Source organism: Haematobia irritans, chromosome 3 (assembly GCF_050003625.1).
Source record: "Haematobia irritans isolate KBUSLIRL chromosome 3, ASM5000362v1, whole genome shotgun sequence".
Taxonomy (NCBI): Eukaryota; Metazoa; Arthropoda; class Insecta; order Diptera; family Muscidae; genus Haematobia; species Haematobia irritans.
In genome coordinates this window covers 17,696,573-17,714,792 of record NC_134399.1, presented here as the reverse complement: position 1 = coordinate 17,714,792, position 18,220 = coordinate 17,696,573, and the positions used below count along the sequence as shown (strand labels likewise).

Sequence of the window (18,220 nt, the reverse complement as noted above, 5' to 3'; positions counted from 1 at the left end):
TAACTTTTGCCGATGACAAGGTATCTTAAAACTTCCTAATACCGTAATATATACCACGTAGTCCATATTTAGTATATATTAAATTTAAAATGGCCGATTAAATACGTATATAATTAAGTTTGACAAAATTTTCTATAGAAATAAAATTTTGACAAAATTTTCTATAGAAATAAAATTTTGATAAAATTTTCTATAGAAATAAAATTTTTACAAAATTTTCAAAAGATTTAAAATTTTACAAAATTTTCTATAGGAATAACATTTCGACAAAATTTTCTATAGAAATAAAATGTTGACAAAATTTTCTACACGCAAAGAAAAAAAACGTTTGGGAAACGTGTACCGAAAACGTTTTTCTTTTGTTAGAGTTTTTTGAATTGCTTCGAAAATTTTAAACTTTTATCACCAAAAAAATTCGTTTGTTACAAAATTTTTATTTTTTCAATAAAAAAATTAATATTTAAAAAAATATTTTTGAAACAACAACACAGTCCATTTCGTTGATATCAAACACTGTTCTTTTCTGACTTAAGGTCTTTAATAAGACACATTTTATAGTTCAAAATTTAATATACTACAATGTAATATTGAACATTTTTTAGGAATATTCCGAACATATCAGGAATATATGTAAAAAAAAACAAAAAAAACTTTGGTCGGAGCAGGGATCGAACCCACGACCCTTAGCATGCTAGTCGGACGTAGCAACCACTGCTCCACGGTGTCAAACTAATCGTTTGTTTCTGTGAAATAAACTTTGTTTATTCGGTTCGTGGGCGCCGCAAGCTATGCTATATAAATATAACTTAAATGGATATTTATCTATTGATGACCATAACAGGTACATAGCTCAGTGGTTAGTGTGTTGGCTTACAAAGTGCATGGTCCGCGGTTCGATTCTCCGTCCAGGCGAAAGATAAAAAAATTTAAAAAATTTATAAAATCGTATAATTTCTTCTACATTGTTGGTATTACAGGAAAAGGTGTAAAGAACTAAAAACCTCGTGGATGTGAGAAAGATGTGAGGGAAAATGCAATTAGCAAGAAAATATTTTTTTTTTTTTTGAGTTTGTCTTTATGAAATTGTTTTTACATCCTGGAAAAGAATAAACGTTTATCACAAAAAGTATATAATTTTCTTCCAAATACACTTCCTTACAGCGAAAAGCAAATGAAAAACGAACTTTGTTTGTCTAAAATTTCGTTTGGGAGGAAAGAATTGTTTTTTTGCGTGTATAGAAATAAAATTTTGCTAGATTATTTTTGCTCGAGTTGCAAGCATGATTATGAACCGATATGGACCAATTTTTGTGTGATTGGGGATCGGCTATAAATAACTATAGACCGATATGGACCAATTTTGGCATTGTTATTAGCGGCCATATATTAACACCACGTTGCAAATTTCAACCGGATCGGATGAATTTTGCTCGTCCAAGTGGCTCCGGAGTTCATATCTGGGGATCGATTTATATGGGGGCTATATAAAATTATGGACCGATGTGGACCAATTTTTGCATGGTCATTAGAGACCATATACTAACATCATGTACCAAATTTCAGCCGGATCGGATGAAATTTGCTTCTCTTAGAGCAATCGCAAGCCAAATCTGGGGATCGGTTTATATGGGGGTAAAAGTGGACCGATATGGACCAATTTTTGCATGATTGTTAGAGACCATATACTAACACCATGTACCAAATTTCAGCCGGATCGGATGAAATTTGCTTCTCTTAGAGCAATCGCAAGCCAAATTTGGGGGTCCGTTTATATGGGGGCTATACGTAAACGTGGACCGATATGGCCCATTTGCAATACCATCCGACCTACATCAATAACAACTACTTGTGCCAAGTTTCAAGTCGATAGCTTTTTTCGTTCGGAAGTTAGCGTGATTTCAACAGACGGACGGACGAACGGACATGCTCAGATCGACTCAGAATTTCACCACGACCCAGAATATATATACTTTATGGGGTCTTAGAGCAATATTTCGATGTGTTACAAACGGAATGACAAAGTTAATATACTATGGTCCCATCCATCCTATGGTGGAGGGTATAATAAAATAAAATGAAAAGAAAAGAAATGATATGAAATGAAATAAAATAAAAATAAAAATAAAATAAAATAAAATAAAATAAAATAAAATAAAATAAAATAAAAATAAAATAAAATAAAATAAAATAAAATAAAATAAAATAAAATGAAATAAATATTTTTTTTTGTTCGGGTTGAAGCCACTGTGCCCCATTTAACTTTTTAACCGTTGGGCAACAACAAGACAACACCGGTGAGAATAACAACTGATGGACGTACACAACAACAAGAATAACAATAACAGAAATAACTACAACAATGAATTTCAAATAAAAGCTAACAAGAGTCAACTCCCAATAATGAAAATTTAGTTGACGAATAACAATCACAAAACACGGTTCGCTTTTCACGCATGAAATAAAAGAAAGAAGCCATATGAAGCAACTGAAACAAAATATATCAATATATCATATAAATAAAATATTAAAAAAAATAATAATTAATTAAAAATGGCTTGAAAGTAAAGATAAATAATTTTAAAAAATTCTAACGAATTGAAAAAAAAGAAACTTGGAAGATTTTTTTAAGTGTATCACAAACAGAAATCTAACATAGAATTCCGAAACACAACAGAATTCCGTATAGAACTGTCATTACTTTTTGTTTTCTTCCATGATCTTATGTCAATATGGTATATGACACGTTGACCAGCCTGGTAGAGAGTGCCAAAAGTGTGTTTCATCCGCGTAATGAACAGGATATAGACTCGTTCGAAAATTATATTTTTAATAATTATATAAGTGATATGGAATTAGAAGAAGCCATTGGTGAAAATGATGGTCCGCAACAAAACACGGTTATGATAGATGCAAAAAATGCAAAAAAATCAATATCACCCATAGAAGAGGCCGGTATAAACACTGCAAAGGAGACTCCATACACTAGTACCCCTTTTCGTCCCCGATCTCATAATGGCAATGGTGGTAGTACGGAAAAGAAATTCAAACGTATATCCATGATAGAATTACCATCTAAGGGTAATAATACCCCCTCCGATGAAAGGGAGAAACCGAATTTACAGAGATTCAGATCAATGCAGTAAGTAAATAGAGAAAACAAAAAAAAAACTCATTTATAAGGCAAATATAGAGTGGTGAGTGAAACACAGCAAGAGAGATAGAGAGGAGAGAGGCATATGCCATATGTTAAAACGGGAGCACTAATTCTTATCAGTAAAGTAAGCTACAACACTACTAGCTCGATCATTTAAATCCACTGGAAATTTGTTTAAATGAGCTTTTAACAAAATAAAAATACTTATATAGATAAAACAAAATTATTATATATAAAATCCCCATAATAAAAAACGATAAATAGTCCGTACTTGAACAGAAAAAAATCAGATCAAAATAATAGAAAAACAAGGCATTAATTTATCGAATTCGGTCAATATTTATTATTTACATTTTATTATTATATTTATTACGGCGAAATAATTTTGATTCACATACATATGTAACTAACAAAATATCTCTGTGTTAGACAAATTTTATTGGCTCAGAGTCATTTGGATTAGTCCAAGTTTTTATCCGCCTGTCTCTCTGCCAATTTGCTATGGTATATAAGAATTTTTATTCATCTCGAGGATGAAGGTACTGAATTTATATTTATGGTAAATTTATTGGCGATCATAAAGACGATTTGTGTTTTTTTTTTAATTAAAAAAAAATCGAATATTCGACTTTTGCAAAAATCGTCCTTTCCCAAATTTAGGGAAATGGATTTCTAAAAAAAATTTTAAATCGATTATTTTTGAAATTTGATAAAGTCGATTATTCATTTTTGGCAAAAGAAGTCCTCTACGAAATTTAGGAAAATCGGGTTTAAATTTGTTTTTCTTTAAATTTTTAAAAATTAAAATATGATCAATCACCAATTTGTAGGTGTTCCCAAAGTTCTTTTATTTATTCTAGGAACCATATGACTTTATCCGATATGATTGTTATATAGTAATAAACCATTTAACAATTATAACGACCTAAAAATGCGTGACTTTTATTGTTCCCAGTGGTAATAAATGATCAAAGCGCAATCTTTTGGCCAATACCAACCATTGGCTGATTTCAATTTATTTTATTTTGTGGGAACTTGACCACTGACATGTATGTTAATGAGTCATTGCATATGCTGCCAATTATTATTTTTTTGCAAGCTTATTATTTATTTTTTTTTTTTATGTGAAACAATAAGATTACCAGGTGTTCTAAGATTTTATTTAGATTTTTTTTTTAAATTCTAATCAATGAATTTTCGATAATCTTTATAGATATACAATCAACATGCTATATGGTAGGGACTTGAAGTAGCCCATTATTTCATGAATAATTGTATATGATATGATTTTATGCGTAAAAAAGACATATAGAAATTTAAAAAAAAATTTCCTATAGAAATGCAATTTTCAGAAATTTTCCTTTAGAAATAAAATAAAAAAAAATCTGTATAAATTAAAATTTGAGAAAATTTTCCAATAGAAATTAAATTTTCAGAATATTTTCCATAGAAATGAAATTTACGAAATAGAGGTGGGTATTACGTTCGAGTTTAGCCGCTAAAATCGTATTTTTTTTCACCATTACTTTTCTTTAATAATCCATTTTTAGGAATACAAACTTTGTGAAAATTTGCTTAGGGCTATTCCACATCAAGTTATAATAAAATTTGCAACAAATATTTATAATTTTATGCCTTTTTTACAGATTTTGTTTTCACTTTAGCAGCTAAACTCGAACTTAGTACTCACCTTAAGAATGAAATTCTGAAAAAAAATTCCTATAGAAATGAAATTTTGAGAACATTTTGTAAATAAAGGGTGGTTAAAATTTCAAGGGCCGATGTTGAGTTTGAATAAAACACAAACTATTTAGGAAATTATTGTAATTTTATTTTATTATGATATATTGGTATTACTCAATTATGTATGGAACAAAATATCGGCCAAATGGGCGCCGCGACCTCGGCACACAGTGGCACACTTTCATCCGATGGTCCAAATTTTCGATGACGCTGAGGCATAATGGAGGTTCTATGCCGTTAATGTGCCGAATTATCTCATCCTTTAGCTCTTGAATTGTTGCTGGCTTATTGACGTACACCTTTTCTTTCAAATAACCCCAAAGAAAAAAGTCCATCGGTGTCAAATCACCATTTCAAATAACCCCAAAGAAAAAAGTCCAACGGTGTCAAATCACATGATCTTGGCGGCCAATTGACATCGCCATTACGTGAGATAACACGGCCATTGAATTTGTTGCGCAAAAGAGCCATTGTTTCGTTAGCTGTGTGGCAAGTGGCACCGTCCTGCTGAAACCACATATCGTCCACATCCATATCTTCCAATTCGGACCATAAAAAGTTCGTTATCATCTCACGATAGCAAACACCATTCACAGTAACTGCCTGACCGGCCTCATTTTGGAAAAAATACGGCCCGATGATGCCGCCAGCCCATAAACCAGACCAAACAGTCACTCTTTGTGGGTGCATTGGTTTTTCGACAATCACTCTTGGATTCTCATTCGCCCAAATGCGGCAATTCTGTTTATTGACGAATCCACTGAGGTGAATATGTGCCTCATCACTGAAGATGATTTTCTTCGAAAATTGATCATCCACTGTTGCCATTTCTTGGAACCATTTAATACGTTGTTGGATTGTGTATCTCTCCATGGTTAAAATTGAGTAAGTCGGAAATAGAGAAATGTCAAATAAAATTAGGAAAAAACTTGGCGTTTAGGTGTGGTTCACATTCAACATCGGCCCTTACAATTTAACCACCCTTTAAATAAAATTTTGAAAAAATTTCCCATAGCATAGAAATTTGGAGAAAATTTCCTATAAAAATGATTTTTCCAAAAATGTTCCTATAGAAATGAAATTTTGAGAAAATTTCCCATAAAAATTAAATTTTTGGAAAATTTCCTATAGGAATAAAATTCTGGAAAAAATCCTATAGCAATGAAATTTTCACTAAATTTCCTATGGCATTGAAATTTTGAAAAAATTTCCTACAGAAATGAAATTTTGAGAAAATTTCCTACAGAAATGAAATTTTCAGAAAATTTTCCATAGAAAATAAATTCATTTCCTATGGAAATGAAATTTTGACAAAATTTCCCATAGAAATGAAATTTTGGGAAAATTTTTTATAGAAATGTAATTGTGAGAACATTTTGTGAATGAGAATATTTTGACAAAATTTATTAAATTTTCAGAAAATTTCCTACTGAAATTTTCAGAAAATTTCCCATAGAAATTAATTTTCACAAAATTTCCTATAGAAATGAAATTTTGAGAAAATTTCCTATTAGAAATAATTTTTTTACACAATTTCCTACAAAATTGAAATTTTTAAATAAAATTTCCTATAGAAATGAAATTTTCAAAACAAAAATTTATACAATTGAAATTTTAAGAAAATTTCCCATAGCAATGAACGTTGAAAAATTTTTCTATAGAAATAAAATGTCACAGGAAAGTTCCTGTAGTTAAGGAAAATTATTGCAAGTTATCCTAGATTAGGTGGCAGTCCATTGTGATACCACATTGGTGAACTTCTCTCTTATCACTGAGTGCTGCCCGATTCCATGTTAAGCTCAATGACAAGGGACCCCTTTTTTATAGCCGAGTCCGAACGGCGTTCCACATTGCAGTGAAACCACTTAGAGAAACCCACTTTGAAACCCTCAGAAATGTCACCAGCATTACTGAGGTGGGATAATCCACCGCTGAAAAACTTTTTGGTGTTCGGTCGAAGTAGGAATCGAACCCACGACCTTGTGTATGCAAGGCGGGCATGCTAACCATTGCACCACGGTGGCTCCCAAGTTATCCTATAAAAAAAAGAAAATTTACCAACAATTTTCCTATAAAAATAAAACTGTAACAAAATTTCCTATAAAAATGAAATTTTGACAAAATTTCCTACAAAAATGAAATTTTGACAAAATTTCCTATAAAAATGATATTTTGAGAAAATTAACTATATCCTATAGATAAGAAAATTTACCGACAATTTCCTATAGAAATGAAATTTTGACAAAATTTTCTATAAAAATTAAATTTTGACAAAATTTCCTATAAAAATGAAGTTTTGACAAAATTTCCTACAAAAATAAAACTTTGACAAAATTTCTTACAAAAATGAAATTTTGATAAAATTTCCTACAAAAATGAAATTTTGACAAAATAGTTATCCTAAGATAAGAAAATTTGCCGACAATTTCCTAAAGAAAAGAAATTTTGACAAAATTTTCTATTAAAAGGAAATTTTCAGAAAATTTCCTTTAGAAATGAAATTGAAAATGACATAAATTTAACGATTATAGAAAGATCTTTAATTAAAATCCAGCATTATGTTTAGTATGAAGGAGTAATTAATATATCAATTTACGACAATATAATTTGTTTACTTTTAAATTGTTGTTGGCAAAACAATTAAAAGCGAATTTTAAAAACAAAGTTTTCATAGTAGATATTAAAAAAAACTCAATATCTTTAATTATTCCAACCGTTTTGTCGTTTTCGTGGCCTTAAAACAATACTTGTGTTTTGATCAATTAAAAATTCTATTGCCTGTGAAATTTCCATGTTTTTTTGCATTTCCTAAAATTTCCTTTGATATTCTAATGAACATCTCAGAGAGACGTATTTATACTCTCTGAGTATAAAATGACCTAGAGGTGTTAACGGATATGGCAAGCCATAAACATCACAATCGATAGACATACAGGGTGATGCAATTAAAACGATTAATTGCTTTTCTCTTTTCCCATCAAGGGAAGAGAGTAAAGGAGAGGTGGAAGAAAGATAATTGATCTCTCAACTAATTTGAATTATTGTTGAGGAGTTTGTGTATATTCATTTTATACCACATATGGATCATAAAATATTGTTGACGTATATGTGTGTATGTACTCACAATGACTTTAATGATGAACCAAACAAAGAGATATCTAATACAAGACGCACGTTCTCATATACTTTGAATGCAATAAATCAGTCGCTATGTTCGTCAAAATAAGAGATATAAAATTTTAAAAATTGTGAATGAATATTTTTGTGTGTGTGTTTTTTTTTGCGTTTATCATAAACAGATAATTCAAAAAAAAAATAACAAAACTCATATAAGCAAATTTTTATAATATCAAAAAAAAAAACTAAAATTGTCTTTCATTGTTGTCGTCACAACGTCTTTCGATGGTAGATAGGTCTAATGACGGACTAGGAGAAGTTTAGCAAGAATATAATATTTAGTTATTGTTTAGAATTTTTTCTTTGCCATATAAACATTGGGTGGAAAATACTGCTAAAACCTCCATTTCAAAATCACGTGTCATGCGTCATTGTCAGCTTTTGTATATGGGAACACCACAATAAGTGATAGCCACATATCTAATGGTATAGATAATGGGGGTATATATACACACAATTTTAATGACGAAAGCGAAATTAGATTTTTGGATAATAGGAAAATCGAATTTGCCACCATATGTAACGAGGACCACAAAGTGGACGAAAAAAAAAAAAAATAACACCACAAATAACCCGAAAAGTAAAGGCCTGTTTTTTTCGAAATAGATGTAGAAACCTAAAACTCAAAAGGAAAAATGAGACGAAAGAAAAATCTCATTTTTGACGATTTACTAACAAAAGTATTTGGCAATACTGCTATTGTGAATTAATATAGCATGTTATTGTGAATTAAGAATATATTAAAATTGGCAAACTAAAATGTTTATTATTTATTGAGAACTATGTCCAAACCGATATCGGGTTTGGATATTGTTAAACATACACTGGATAAAATTTATTCACAATAGCATATTATTGTGAATTAGGGATACCTTAGAATTGGCAAAGTAAACTGTTATAGGGTTTATTATTGTTTGAGAATTATTCTTAGCGATATCGGGTTTGGATATTTTTCTTCTTTCACTGGATAAAACCTAATTGCGTTTCATTTTGCAACTGCTTATCGTATGCAATAAAAACCATCACAGTTTCACAAAACATTCCATTATGAAATAATATTAATAATTATTTATTAAATACAATAATACGCTTTATTTATTGGTACTCTCTTTATTTGCAAGCTCTATTGTTTTGTCAAATGTAATAACTTCATTTATCGAATGGTTCTTCTATGACACCAAGAACTATTCTTTATTGTTCGACCGAAGACAAGAAGGCCTTCTTTTGTTTCTTATTTTTTAATGTGAATTGTTTTGCTCCAATTATCTTATCATATCGTATCATTTATTTTTATGAAGCAACAAAAGTTTTACAACACTTGTAAATTGTTAAGAAAACACATTTCTTAGTTTACTTAAAATGGCTAATATTAAAATTTGCTACCTTGGATAATAAAAATAGAATTCTTGAATAATTCTAGAAAACAATTCTGGAAATAATTGGATATTAAAATATATTTTTTTAGTTGAATATATTTAGAAAACATATAAGCTTTAGTAAGCACAAGTACAAGTTAAAACTTAATATATGAAACATAAGGCTACCGAATCACTCGATATGAGGGTAACTGGAGACTATATTAGCAACATTTTCTGCAGCAATAAAATTTGGACAACATTTTCTATAAAAATAAAATTTTGACAAAATTTTCTATAGAAATAAAATTTTGAAAAAAATTTCAAAAGAAATAAAATTTTAACAAAATTTTCTATAGAAATAAAATTTTGACAAAATTTTCTATAGAAATAAAATTTTGACAAATTTTTCTATAGAAATAAAATTTTGATAAAATTTTCTGTGGAAATAAAATTTTGACAAATTTTTCCATAGAAATAAAATCTTGACAAAATTTTCTATGGAAATAAAATGTTGACAAAATTTTCTATAGAAATAAAATTTTGACGAAATTTTTTATAGAAATAAAATTTTGACAAAATTTTCTATAGGAATACAATTTTGGCCAATTTTTCTATAGAAATAAAATTTCGACAAAATTTTCTATGGAAATAAAATGTTTACAAAATTTTATATAGAAATACAATTTTTACAAAATGTTCTATAGGGATAAAATTTTCACAAAATTTTCTATGGAAATAAAATTTTGACAAAATTTTCTATGGAAATAAAATTTTGACAAAATTTTCTATAGAATTAAAATTTTGACAACATTTTCTATAGAAATAAAAATTTGACGAAGTTTCCTATAGAAATAAAATTTTGCTAAAATTTTCTGTAGAATTAAAATTTTGACGAAGTTTTCTATGGGACTAAAATTTTGACAAAATTTTCTATACAAATAAAATTGGCAAAATTGTCTATAAAATAAAATTTTGATAAGATTTTCTATAGCAATAAAAGTTTAATAAAATTTTCTATAGAAATACAATTTTGACAAAATTTTCTATATAAATAAAATTTTGACAAAATTTTCTATAGAAATGGAAACAAAATTTGGCAAAACTTTCTACAGAAATAAAATTTTAACAAAATTTTCTATAGAAATAAAATTTTGACAAAAGTTTCTATAGGAATAAAATTTTGACAAAATTTTCTATAGAAATAAAATTTCGACAAAATTTTCTATAGAATTAAAATTTTGACAAAATTTTCTAAAAAAAAATATTTGACAACTTCTATAGAAATAAAATTTTGACAAAATTTTCTATAGAAATAAATTTTTGACAAAATTTTCTATAGAAATAAAAATTTTGACAAAATTTTCTATAGAAATAAAATTTTGAAAAAATTTTCTATGGAAATAAAATTTTGACAAAATTTTCTATAGAAATAAAATTTTGACAAAGTTTTCTATGGAAATAAAATTTTGACAAAATTTTCTATAGAAATAAAATTTCGACAAAATTTTCTATAGAAATAAAATTTTGACAACATTTTCTATAGAAATAAAATTTTGACAAAATTTTCTATAGAAATAAAATTTTGACAAAATTTTCTATAGAAATAAAACTTTGACAAAATTTTCTATAGAAATAAAATTTTGACAAATTTTTTTATAGAAATAAAATTTTGATAAAATTTTCTGTGGAAATAAAATGTTGACACAGATATTTAATGCAAAGCTTTAAATTAAGATTTTTCAAAATTTGGTAGATTTGTGGTAAAATTTTATTCAAATTTTGGTAGTTGATTATTGCCTCGAAATAAATAAAATTTCTATTGTAAATTAATAAACAAAATGTTATATGAATTTCCAATGAAAATACAGAAAATCCCCACTATTATATTGAATGATAGCGCATTTTGGAAGAGTTGCATTTTGGAAGAGTTTATCATGCTATTCGACAGTTAATAATATTTTAATTGATGACACTCCTGTAGTGTCTATGTATGAATTCGCATGGCATAGTGGATGAGTCGATATTATTACGTCACGAACACCCAAAGCCATAAACAAGATTTCTCCCCCTTTAGGTTTTGGGTAAATATATTGATTTGATGGCGTCATTAATAGACAAAATCTAATACCAAAATACAAAGTATATGTCATACGATTATAGTAAATACAATTGGATAGATTAGAGAAATAAGAATTTCAGTATGGGCAATAATGAAAATTGTATTTGCAATTTATTAATATTTTGGTAAATAGATAATTTAATTTAATTTGCTAGAATTTCAATTTAATTTTTTGTTATTTTACTAAAAAAAATAATTTTAAATTAAATAAAAATTTTCGCGAATTAAAAGTTTTTCCATTCACAATGGCATCCCTAAATGTTGCTATATTAATTCACAATAATATGTTATTGTGAATTGCAAACATAACTAATTAAACTTTTTGTTTTAAAATTTTCAAGTAAATTAAAATAATTTATTTTAAATTAATTTAATTTATTTTAATATTATATAATTTAATTAATTTATTATTATTTTTTAATTAAAAAAAATATTGTAAACTGGTGTTAAAAAAAACAATTCTAGATCTATGTCACATTCATAATGATTATGGCTCTCGTGAAATATATGATAGCTATAGATGATTATTATGATGAAATTGTGGTACAATAAAAACCAAAAGCCATTATAAAGCAATCAATGGCAATTAAAAAGTTGTAACAAAGTTAAAAACACATGACTGACATATACAAGCGATCTAAACAAAAGCATAAGCATAATAAAAAAATTATATCAATAAATCAAAAATATATATAAATTATTTATTATAAATATTTCTTATTAATATATATAATTTTTTCCCCTTCTCTTTCCAGATCTCTTAAAAATAGTTCCGCCTCCTTGGCCCCTCTGCAGTCGGTACCATCTTCATCGAGCCTGCGCAGCATAAGTCCTTCACGTCGTAGTGCGAGTAGCAACAGCAGCAGCACGGCTAAACATGAGCAATCACCGGCGGCTTCTACAGCCGCCGGTGCTGTTGCTGCTACCACCTCATCTGCTGCCGCTGGCACCTCTGGCTCAAGTTCGAGCCATAATATTACACCACCGGAAAAAGAAAAGAAACGCAAAGAGGTTTCATCATCACGGGTAAAAAAGTTCCAAAGGCATTTCTCTCAGGTGTCACAAGATGAGAAGTTAATTAACTGTAAGCAATCACTAACAGAAAGCTTTGAAACTTTTTCTATTGAAATTTGTTGTTTATTTGTAATTTTAGATTTTTCCTGTGCTTTAGTCAGTGATATATTACTGCAAGGACATCTTTATATAACAGATCAACATTTTGCATTTTATTCCAATGTTTTTGGTTATGTTACTAAGGTGAGTTTTTTTTTTTTTTGTTAATTTCCACAAAAAAAAAACAGAATTTTTTAATTTATCAAATTAAAATTAAACTTAAATTATATTAAATTGAACTTAAATTAAACTAAATAAAAATATAAAAATAAATAGAAATAAAATTTTGACAAAATTTTCTATAGAAATAAAATGTCGACAAAATTTTCTATAGAAATAAAATGTCGACAAAATTTTCTATAGAAATAAAATTTTGACACAGATATTTAATGCAAAGCTTTCAATTAAGATTTTTGGTAAAATTTTATTCAAATTTTGGTAGATTATGATTGCCACGAAATAAATATAAACATAAATATAACTATAACTATAAATATAAATATAAATATAAATATAAATATAAATATAAACATAAATAAAAATATAAATATAAATATAAATATAAATATAAATATAAATATAAATATAAATATAAATATAAATATAAATATAAATATAAATATAAATATAAATATAAATATAAATATAAATATAAATATAAATATAAATATAAATATAAATATAAATATAAATATAAATATAAATATAAATATAAATATAAATATAAATATAAATATAAATATAAATATAAATATAAATATAAATATAAATATAAATATAAATATAAATATAAATATAAATATAAATATAAATATAAATATAAATATAAATATAAATATAAATATAAATATAAATATAAATATAAATATAAATATAAATATAAATATAAATATAAATATAAATATAAATATAAATATAAATATAAATATAAATATAAATATAAATATAAATATAAATATAAATATAAATATAAATATAAATATAAATATAAATATAAATATAAATATAAATATAAATATAAATATAAATATAAATATAAATATAAATATAAATATAAATATAAATATAAATATAAATATAAATATAAATATAAATATAAATATAAATATAAATATAAATATAAATATAAATATAAATATAAATATAAATATAAATATAAATATAAATATAAATATAAATATAAATATAAATATAAATATAAATATAAATATAAATATAAATATAAATATAAATATAAATATAAATATAAATATAAATATAAATATAAATATAAATATAAATATAAATATAAATATAAATATAAATATAAATATAAATATAAATATAAATATAAATATAAATATAAATATAAATATAAATATAAATATAAATATAAATATAAATATAAATATAAATATAAATATAAATATAAATATAAATATAAATATAAATATAAATATAAATATAAATATAAATATAAATATAAATATAAATATAAATATAAATATAAATATAAATATAAAAATAAATATAAATATAAATATAAATATAAATATAAATATAAATATAAATATAAATATAAATATAAATATAAATATAAATATAAATATAAATATAAATATAAATATAAATATAAATAAAAATATAAATATAAATATAAATATAAATATAAATATAAATATAAATATAAATATAAATATAAATATAAATATAAATATAAATATAAATATAAATATAAATATAAATATAAATATAAATATAAATATAAATATAAATATAAATATAAATATAAATATAAATATAAATATAAATATAAATATAAATATAAATATAAATATAAATATAAATATAAATATAAATATAAATATAAATATAAATATAAATATAAATATAAATATAAATATAAATATAAATATAAATATAAATATAAATATAAATAAATATAATATAAATATAAATATAAATATAAATATAAATATAAATATAAATATAAATATAAATATAAATATAAATATAAATATAAATATAAATATAAATATAAATATAAATATAAATATAAATATAAATATAAATATAAATATAAATATAAATATAAATATAAATATAAATATAAATATAAATATAAATATAAATATAAATATAAATATAAATATAAATATAAATATAAATATAAATATAAATATAAATATAAATATAAATATAAATATAAATATAAATATAAATATAAATATAAATATAAATATAAATATAAATATAAATATAAATATAAATATAAATATAAATATAAATATAAATATAAATATAAATATAAATATAAATATAAATATAAATATAAATATAAATATAAATATAAATATAAATATAAATATAAATATAAATATAAATATAAATATAAATATAAATATAAATATAAATATAAATATAAATATAAATATAAATATAAATATAAATATAAATATAAATATAAATATAAATATAAATATAAATATAAATATAAATATAAATATAAATATAAATATAAATATAAATATAAATATAAATATAAATATAAATATAAATATAAATATAAATATAAATATAAATATAAATATAAATATAAATATAAATATAAATATAAATATAAATATAAATATAAATATAAATATAAATATAAATATATATATAAATATAAATATAAATATAAAAATATAAATAAAATATAAGAAAATATAATAAAAATAAAAAATAATAAAAACTAAAATAAATATAATAAAATTATATTATATTAAATTATAACATAATTTTTTTATTTATCTTAAACAAAAAATTTTAAATTTATTATAATAATATTTTTCGTGCCTATTATTTATGTTTTTAATAAGTTAAATTTTTATTTTCTTTTATTATCTTAAAAAGAATGTATACTCATCGATTTATGTCTAATTTCTTTTCTCCAGGTTGTTATACCCACATCTTCTGTTACAAAAATCTCCAAGGAGAAAACGGCTAAAATTATACCAAATGCTGTTGGTGTGGCCACCGCCGATGAGCGTCATGTCTTTGGCAGTTTCATTAGCCGTGAAGCAGCCTTTCGTCTAATGTGCAGTGTATGCCCTCCATTGGGTACCGTCGAAATATTACCCAAAGATCCTGCGAGCATTGAGATCTCTGAGGAATACTCTGTGGAGGATGATAGCAGCTGTTCCATTAGCGGCAACGAAAGTCCCGCCCAGGCAACAGACAATGCAAATTCCACAAATGAAAATCAGACGATTTTAAGACGTTCCGTTGGTAATTCCAGTCTAAGTATTGCCGATAGCTCTGGCCAGCATAAACTAAGGCACTCAGACATTCCGTTAAATGCCAAAACAGCAACAAATAGCGCAGCTTCCATAAGAGCCTCGGCTCCACCAGCAGCCGGCTCAGCAGCACTACATTATGTGAATGGTGGTAGTGGGGCCGGAGGCGGTGGTATTGGTCATGTCATTATGTCCTCCATAAATGGCCCGGCAACGGCTATTGGTTGTCCTGGACTCGACAGTCATGCTAATCTCACATTTATTGCTGGCACCGCTTCCACAACCACCTCGGCGACCACAACGCCAACCCCATCGACCTCATCGTCGCCCACCACCATATTCTCATCATTGCCACAAACAAAAGCTTATCAAATTTTAAATAAATTTAGAACCTTAAGCAATAAACTGATGGTCAATGTAAAATTTCCCACTGAAATCCATGTGGTATACTTGGGCGCTATGCTCACCGTATTACTGGCTGTATTCACCATATTCCTATTGTATCGGATATTAGATATAGAAGCGAAGACGAATACCTATCGATCTCCTATAGAATTTAATTGGGTGAGTACTTACTTGGTCTATGAAAGAAAAAACTTATTAAAGAAATTGTTTGTTTTTATGGTTTACAGCAATCTGCCAATAATGATGATATATTTGCCGAAGCTTTACGTTTCCAAAAACAATTGCAAGTGAAAAGCACTGAAGAAGCTCAGAATATACTTAAAACGAATTTAGATCAAATCGCTAAGGTGAGTTTAAGACTAAGGAGTCTATTATAAAAAAAGGAAAAAAAGGGAAGTTATAATATTACCCAAGTTCCTATTTGATTGGTTCCACTGTTCGTTTTCTTTGTTTGATCTCATTTGTACAGAAAAAATTGTTAGAATTGATTTTTATCAATTATATGTCCACGCTCCCAACTATCTCGATTTATTTGTGTGGTTAACTTGTCACATGTTTTTGTCTTCTTTCTTAGAATCTAATATTCCATACCCGTATTGTTTATTTACATTTCTCTATCTGGACAACAAGTGCTTAAGATAAGTTAAAAATATACATTTTTATCACTTTTCATTAAATCGTTTGAAAATCGTGAATCTAAAATGCTTTATGATTTGTTGTGTTAGGTCGTCGATAGGTAAAACTTGAAAGAGAATAATGATTTACACATAAAGCAACAAGAAGAATAAATAATTGCTAAGCTGAGCACTAAAAAAATTAAATCGGTAAATTTGAAATGATATCCCACTTTTATAAAGTAAAATAGTCTTGATATTCTACCCTTAGTTTCTGGAATCAGAGTTTTATTTTAAATTGGAATTGTTATGTCAGTGTAGTGGCTTCCAGAAGGTCATAAGAAGCTTCTATTTTCTGAATTCATTAACACACACCATGTGTGCATAAAATATTGTCGATTTAGAATTCTTACAAAGATATATGGTCTTCCACAAAAAAACAAGATTAGCATAATTATTGATTATAATTATTTATGAATTGATATGACAAAGATTGAATTAGCAAAGAAGCAACAAATAAGCCAAGTTTCATCAGTTGTATGTGAATATCATGTGTGCAAAAAAATTGTTACATAAAATTTGCTAGCAAAGTCAACAAAATTTTAGTATATAACCATGTCTCCAATATGGAAATTTGAATCTACATATGAATTGATATACTAGAATTATGATATGTGGTAAATGACAATAGTATCCTAGACTCTAAAATTCTTTATAGGCATCATGTGTGCAAAAAAGTGTGAATAGTTGGATAGATCAATTATAAATTGAATTTCTACAAGAAGATTCGCAAAATATGTCCTAAATAATCGCTTAATCCCCATTAAAGGAGTAAAGTTAGATATTGGTATTGGCTTTGTTGTTAGTGGCAATAGCTTGTTGAAAAACTAAGGATAGAATATTGTTAGAAAAATAAATAATTTCAAGGACATAGGCCCTTCCACATAAATTATTTTTTACAATTACATAGGAATTGTTTTATTGAAATTTTCAACAAATGGTCAGGTCTCCAATATGGAATATGAATTGATATTCAAGAATTATGATATGTGGTTAATTTCAATATTATTCTAGAATCTAAAATTGTTTATGGCCATCATGTGTGCACAAAAATAGGAATTGTTTCATTGATATTTTCAATACATGACCAGGTCTCCAATATGGAAGTTTGAAGCTACATATGAACTGATATGCAAGAATTATGATATGTGGTTAATTTCAATATTATTCTAGAATCTAAAATTGTTTATGGCCATCATGTGTGCACAAAAATAGGAATT

General features: G+C 25.3%; 1 protein-coding gene across 2 annotated transcripts in view; it reads left to right on the top strand.

The window, feature by feature from the left end:
• LOC142230228 (uncharacterized) overlaps positions 1-18,220 on the top strand; it is a 218,566-nt gene that overhangs the window by 189,563 nt on the left and 10,783 nt on the right. For both annotated transcript variants that reach the window (XM_075300869.1, XM_075300868.1), the window contains 4 exons: positions 12,307-12,635; positions 12,705-12,808; positions 15,580-16,485; positions 16,554-16,673. In XM_075300869.1, the coding sequence (XP_075156984.1) occupies positions 12,307-12,635; positions 12,705-12,808; positions 15,580-16,485; positions 16,554-16,673 (1,459 nt within the window). The remainder of the gene's footprint in view (positions 1-12,306; positions 12,636-12,704; positions 12,809-15,579; positions 16,486-16,553; positions 16,674-18,220) is intronic.